We start from the raw sequence: 7,389 nt of genomic DNA, 5'->3' as shown, positions 1-7,389 counted from the left end.
GACACCTCCTGCCAACATTCCTAGAAGAGGGCACTCTTGAATCTTGCTCCCTTTCCCCTTTTCTTTGGCCATCCCCCCCCCCATCTAATTTCTCTCATCTCTGGTTTTGTTTTCCTTTCTCTTCACTCTTGGTCAAGCCAACCATCACCCAACCCATTTTCCTTCCTCTTTTTCTTCCCTCTCTTTCCCTTTTTCTCCTTCTCCTTCGGTTTTAAAGATAGTGTCTGATGCAGCGCTGCGGGGGATTGGACCCGGATTGGCTGGGCCAGCATTTCAAAGGCCAATCGGCTGGAGGAGACGATGGAAGGAGTATTATGCTAATACAGAGAGAGAGAGAGAGAGAGAGAGGGTCCCGCCCCTCTTCCCTGCCTTACTAGGGACCCGAACTGCCTGGAGAAAAAGTGAATGGCAAGGAAAGGTACAAAAGAGCGTTGAACTGGAACTAGCAGCTCAAGCGCCAGCGGAGAGCGCGCTTCCCTCCGTTCCTTCCCTGGGCAGAGATCTTCTCGCCCGGGTCTCTCCCTCTCTCTCTTTTGGCAAAGAATCCCCCCCACCCCACCTCCTATTTCGTCAAGGGCTTTTGAGAAGAGCAAATCGCAGCCCACCTTCTCTCCGGAGAGACTTTCCGCCCCTCCAGACTGGAAAGCCGAGAGCCAACTAGCCTCAGACCGAACTCCTTCAGCAGACCTTTGGGAGAAAGTTGACCGCGCGATCTGTAGGGAAGGGATCATGACTCGGGCGAAAGGATTCTCCAGAGAAGTTGCCTTTGGCGCGTCGATCTCTTTGCTCTGCGCTGGGACCCTGGTTTGCCTTACCGAGGCCAAAGGGACGTATTACCGCCATCCTCTGCCTATCTCTTACGGCAACAGATACAACCTCTATACCTCAGGATCTAGCCCTCAGCTCACTCCGGAGAAGCCCGTGGCGAGACATAAGTAAGGCATCTTCATTTTGTTTGCGCGGTCTTCCCGTGTCTTTCCAAATCCCTCGGGAAGCAGGTCTTAGGTTACACATCTTCCCATAAATTTTGGAAGGCAGCTTCGGTGTCTCTTACCCATTTCTCCTTTTTTGCTTCGGGCGTTTTAGTCAATTTCATTCTTGGGTCAATTTCATTTGTCCCAGAAGATTTTCCCCACCCTTACCCGGTGGGGGTCCCCGTAATCCTACTGAGATATATGAATTGGGGAGTGATTTCCACATTAAAAGGACGACGCGTGGAAAGAGAAATAGATGTTTTCTACTCCTTTACGCTGAGTTTCTTCTGAGAGTCACTTTTCTTCCCCCTCCCCGCCCCCATACTGCTCCTCCTTGCCTTCTTTCCAAGAAGAACGTACATCTGCAGAATTCCTATAGATTTTAGCAATCTGGAATGCTCCGCGGAAGGGCTGGAAGAGCGGGTTGGTTTATGGAGAAGCGTGCGTTTCGTTTTATTTTTGGTTGCTCCAAAAGGTATTCAGTAAACCGGGGGCCGCTATTTCTGGACGGATTTAAGGCACAAGATGCAGCACTGAAGGGGGGGGTAGATTTCTCGCCTGCTCTGCAAGTTTCTGGGTTTGCACACCAAAGATCCAATCCATAATAACGGGTTTCTTTCCTATTCGAAACACTCGGAACAGATCGGGACGATGAGTCGGGAGGGAAGTGCGGATTATTCGTTCCCCGGCCGGCCCGCTCTCACACCCGGGTACCCTTTCTCCAGTTTAGGGGCAAGGAATTTTCCCTCCGAATTCCTCGAGCTTGAACGCGCCTCCTCGCTCGCTCGCTCGCTAGAGAAAGGGCGGAGAGGCGAGGGCGTGCCCGAAGGGGGAGGAACCGCGGCGCTTTCAGCTAGAAACGGAGATCACCTGCTTTGGTTCCCGGACAAGTAGGGAAATGGGACTTCCAGGGAGATAGATGGTGGATGGTCATATAAGAGATACTGCTTGGGGATAATCGTAAAAAAAAAAAGCTGGCTGCAGAAGGAACCAAATCTAGACAGCATACTAAAAGCAGAGACATAAAAGTGTATAGTCAAGGTATGGTTGACATAAAAGTGTGTATAGTCAAGGTTATGGTTTTCCCAGTTGCAATGTATGGCTGTGAAAGTTGGACCATAAAAAGGCTGAGCACCAAAGAATTGAGGCCTTTGAACTATGGTGCTGGAGAAGACTCCTGCGAGTCCCTTGGACTGCAAGGCAATCAAACTGATCAGTCCTAGAGGAGATCAACCCTGACTGCTCTTTAGAAGGCCAGATCCTGAAGATGAAACTCAAATACTTTGGCCACCTAATGAGAAGGAAGAACTCACTGGAGAAGAGCCTAATGCTGGGAAAGATTGAGGGCAAAAGAAGAAGGGGATGACAGAGAATGAGGTGGCTGGATGGAGTCACTGAAGCATCAGGCGTGAGCTTAAATGGACTCCAGAGGATGGTAGAGGACAGGAAGGCCTGGAGGAACTGTTGTCCATGGGGTCACAATGGGTCAGACACGACTTTGCAACTAACAACAACAGAAGGAACAATACATTGCAAAGAGAGAAATCTCCCAAATTAAGCATCTAGATGAACAGGACATTGTGCAGCTGGTTGCCTTCTGAAGGTAAAGGATTTGTGGAAAGTAAAAAAGAGAATTGTGACAAGCAGCTCAGGGTGGCCTCCCATGTGCCTATTTCAGTGTTAGATCCCTTCTTTCTTGCAATAGCTAGAGAAAGTTTGTGAAGTATTCCGGAAATATGGAAGGTAAGTTACACAGAGAAATGTGGGGGATGCATGAACCAGTTAGTCTGATGATATAGCTAGGGTTCCAGAAGGGCTCCCAAGAATCATTCAGCCAGTTCCTGCTAGTGGGTGCAATACTTAAAGCATGGGACTGGAACTAGGGATACTAGCAATAGCAATAGCCCTTAGACTTATAGATTGCTTTATAGTGCTTTACAGCCCTCTCTAAGTGGTTTACAGAGTCAGCATATTGACCCCAACAATCTGGGTCCTCATTTTACCTACCTCGGAAGGATGGAAGGCTGAGTTAACCTTGACTCAGCTTGGTGAGCCTGGTGAGATTTGAACTACTGAACTGCAGCTAGCAGTCAGCTGAAGTAGCCTGCACTACTGCACTCTAACCACTATGCCACTGTGACTAATTTACTCTCTATCATCTCTCCTATTCCTGTGTACAAAAATAACCCTCTGAAATAGGAGGGATTAAAGAGATCAATTGGGCCTAAATTAGCTTGTCTCCCTAGTTCTGCTCCCAAGCTTTAAGCATTACACCCCACTGACAGGAACTGAGAGATATTTGGGAGCCAGTCTGCAGCCCTAGCTACATAATCAGACTAACGGGTTTATGTGTCCCCCACATTTCTCTGTGTGACTTGTCTTCCCTATTTCTGAGGATGCTGCAGGGAAACTTCAACCAAGATTGGAGACATAAGTAAAAAGCACAGGCAGGGGTGGAATCCAGCAGGTTCTGACAGGTTCTGGAGAACCGGTAGCGGAAACGTTGAGCAGTTCAGAGAACCGGCAAATACCACCTCTGGCTGGCCCCAGAGTGGGGTGAGAATAGAGATTTTGCAATATCCTTCCCCCAGGATAGGGATTGGGGAGGGAATGGGGATTTTGTAGTATCCTTCCCCTGGAGTGGGCTGGGAATGGAGATTTTGCAGTATCCTTCCCCTGCCATGCCCACCAAACCACAGAACCAGTAGTAAAAAAAAATTGGATTTCACCACCACCACCAGGCCACATACCTGCAACTACTTAGGATCCCACCATGGTATTAATGCTGTTATACTGCAATTCTTTTTATTTTTTTCATGGTTTTATTTATTTAATTTATATGCTGTCCAGAGTTGATTTGGATAGTGAGGTGGGCAACATATACATTTAATAATATGCTCAGAATTACAGTCTAATAGACAGCTTATTCATGAACGATGTGTGTCATTCATCATCACCTTTGCATCTGTGTTGAATACTGGTCGTTGCCTGGATCAGTCCCTGCTTGAGACTTCTTGGCAAGATTTTAGATGTGATTTGCCATCTTTCTAGGGCTTAAGAGACAGTGACTGGCTGAAGGTCACTCACTTTTTAGCCTGACACCTTAGCCACTGTACCACACTGACTCAATAAATCCTTATTTCTGTTCAGTTGATACCTTTCAATATTTATTTGGAATTTAGGTTACATTCCTATATCATTTTATTTACTAAGCATCAACCCCTTGAACTTAATGACACTTATTACTGCTGAGTAGAGTTTTGCATTGTTGTTGTTAGTTGCGAAGACATGTCCAACCCATCGCAACCCCATGGACAATGTTCCTTCAGCCCTTCCTGCCCTCTACCATCCTCTGGAGTCCATTTAAGCTCACACCGACTGCTTCAGTGACTCTATCCAGCCACTTCATTCTCTGTCGTCCCTTTCTTCTTTTGCCCTCAATCTTTCCCAGCATAGGTTCTTCTCCAGTGAGTCCTTCCTTCTCATTAGATGGCCAAAGTATTTCAGTTTTATCTTCTAAAGAGCAGCCAGGGTTGATCTCCTCTAGGACTGATTGGTTTGATCGCCTTGCAGTCCAAGGGACTCGCAGGAGTCTTCTCCAGCACTAGAAAGCAGTGGTGAAATTCAGCCGGTTCTATCCAGATTGGGTAAATTGATAACATTGGCGGCAGGAGGCTCCATCCACCCGCCCGACTGTCATCACGTCCCATTTTTTACCCTCTGTGATTGCACAGAAGGCTCTGTGCATGCTCACATTTGTGAACCGATAGCGTAGGTAAGTGGATTTCACCCCGGGTTCAAAGGCCTCAATTCTTTGGCACTCAGCCTTTCTTATGGTCCAACTTTCACAACTTGCAAGAGTTTTGCATAGGCCTGCACTTTTCATTTGTTCAAAAAAATCCATTCTTTTTCTCAAATGTGAAGCATGTCATTATTTACAGTCTTTTTTTTTCTTTCAAAAAGGGAAGCAAAAGGCTTGCCCAGATTTCAGTGAAAGCCCAAGGAAGGGGGTAGATGGAAGAAGAGAGATTTTTTTTTTTTTTACCAGAGGTTGAAGGGCTGCTGACAGGTGCATTCAACCATGAATTGCAAATAGTTGTTTATATCAGGTGCATTTACTCCCTTTGCATTTTATATACCATCTGCTGAATGAGACTGATCCAGTTTTTCACCAGCCTCCCCTCTATCCCTCTGAAGTGCTTTGTAGAGAGCTTTGAAAGAGGTAGGCGATTGTGCGAGTAACAGGGAGGTTGAAAGACAAGGGGACATTGTCAAAATTGCACGAAGACAGTTTTTACGTGTGATTCTTCATTGGTGAACTTAGTTTTCAGTGACCTTTTTTCTATGGTTAGTGCACTCCAGCAGAGTCCTTTGCAGAATTACAATGAGAAGAAAAATCCCAAACATCCCCAAATCTTGATTCAGCAGGTTTTATTTTATTTATTTTTTTCATTTTAATGTAGCAGCATTATTTGTTCTGCATTGTTATAGTTATTATGGTCTATTTATCCAACAAAATCCGTAATTTTTAGCCTGGGTATTTTTCAATGATTTGGGTTCAGAGGAATTTAGATATCATGAGTCTTCTTCTTCTCTTTCTCCTCCTCTTTCTCCTCCTTCCTCTTCCTCCTCCCTCCCTCCTCTTCCTTCCCCTCTCTTTCCCCCCTTTATTTGTTTGGCATACAAAGCCAGTTAATTTTAAATAACAATCTATTACCATTATGAAGAATAAATAAAGTGGGACACATTCTTGTGTTCCTGCAGAATAATCACAAACTGGCTGAAGTAGAATTGGGGTCAACAATTCCACCCAGAAATGGCACTCCTGAGAGAGAGAGAGACAGAGAGACAGAGAGACAGAGAGAGAGGGAGGCTGGGAAATTTTTGATTCTCCTAAGAGGACACACAATAAAACCAAAAAATTGAAGAATGGTGTGGAGCATGTAGATAGAGCAGATTCTCCCCCTTTCCATAATACCGAGAACTAGGGGTCACCCAATGGCAGGAGATTCAGGACGGACAAAAGAAACAGTGTCCCACGACCCATAATTAATTCATGGAATGTACTGCCAAAGAACATTATTGGAATGTATTCCAACCTGTCTATTAGGCTAGAAAGTTCAAATCAGGTTGATTCGCTTCAAAATATGAACTTTCTTAATGAAGAAAGGTTTCGCCATGCATTAAATTGTGTGAACCATCCCCCCCCACCACCAATATCCTCATAAACCAGCCACAAATGCATCTTCTGTTGGTTTCAAGGCCAGGTTTTACATCACATGCCAAGAGTCATATATCGAAATTGGGCACCACCAAGGCCTATTTTGGGAGAGAAATTCAGAAGTTTTAAGGGGTCAAACATAGCCCCAAAGGCAAAACAAACAAAATAGAGGTAGTCCTCTATTTAAAACAATTCATTTAGCGACCATTCAAAATTATGACAGTGAAAAAAGTGACTTATGGCCATTTTTTACACTTACGACTGTTGTAGCGTCCCCATGGTCATGTGATGTACATTCGGATGCTTGACAACTGACTCATATTTATGACGGTTGCAGTGTCCCAGAGTCATGCGATCCCCTTTTGCGACCTTCTAACAAGGAAAATCAATGGGGAAATCAGATTCACTTAACAACGGATTACTAATTTAACAACAGAAAAATAGCAAAATGGGACAAAACTCACTTAACAAATTTCTCACTTCACACCTTAAACTTTGAATAGAATAGAATAGAATAGAATTTTATTGGCCAAGTGTGATTGGACACACAAGGAATTTGTCTTGGTGCATATGCTCTCAGTGTACATAAAAGAAAAGATACGTTCATCAAGGTCCAACATTTACAACACAATTGATGATAATATATCAATATAAATCATAAGGATTGCCAGCAACAAGTTATAGTCATACAGTCATAAGTGGAAAGAGATTGGTGATGGGAACTATGAAACGATTAATAGTAGTGCAGATTCAGTAAATAGTCTGACAGTGTTGAGGGAATTATTTGTTTAGCAGAGTGATGGCCTTCGGGAAAAAACTGTTCTTGTGTCTAGTTGTTCTGGTGTGCAGTGCTCTATAGCGTCGTTTGAGGTAGGAGTTGAAACAGTTTATGTCCAGGATGCGAGGGATCTGCAAATATTTTCACGGCCCTCTTCTTGATTCGTGCAGTATACAGGTCCTCAATGGAAGGCAAGTTGGTAGCAATTATTTTTTCTGCAGTTCTAATTATCCTCTGAAGTCTGTGTTTTTCTTGTTGGGTTGCAGAACCGAACCAGACAGTTATAGAGGTGCAAATGACAGACTCAATAATTCCTCTGTAGAATTGGATCAGCAGCTCCTTGGGCAGTTTGAGCTTACTGAGTTGGCGCAGAAAGAACATTCTTTGTTGTCCTTTTTTAATGATGTTTTTGATGT

General features: G+C 44.5%; 1 protein-coding gene across 1 annotated transcript in view; it reads left to right on the top strand.

Annotated features, from left to right (window-relative positions):
- Positions 1–514: 514 nt before the first annotated feature.
- EMILIN3 (elastin microfibril interfacer 3) overlaps positions 515–7,389 on the top strand; it is a 39,292-nt gene continuing 32,417 nt past the window's right edge. Inside the window, exon 1 of the mRNA XM_058175778.1 lies at positions 515–935. Within this exon, the coding sequence (XP_058031761.1) occupies positions 730–935 (206 nt within the window). The 5' untranslated portion in view covers positions 515–729. The remainder of the gene's footprint in view (positions 936–7,389) is intronic.

The sequence above is a fragment of the Ahaetulla prasina genome, chromosome 3 (assembly GCF_028640845.1).
Source record: "Ahaetulla prasina isolate Xishuangbanna chromosome 3, ASM2864084v1, whole genome shotgun sequence".
Classification (NCBI taxonomy): Eukaryota; Metazoa; Chordata; class Lepidosauria; order Squamata; family Colubridae; genus Ahaetulla; species Ahaetulla prasina.
The sequence above is the reverse complement of the archived record's forward strand: the minus strand, read 5'-3'. Positions and strand labels throughout refer to the sequence as shown.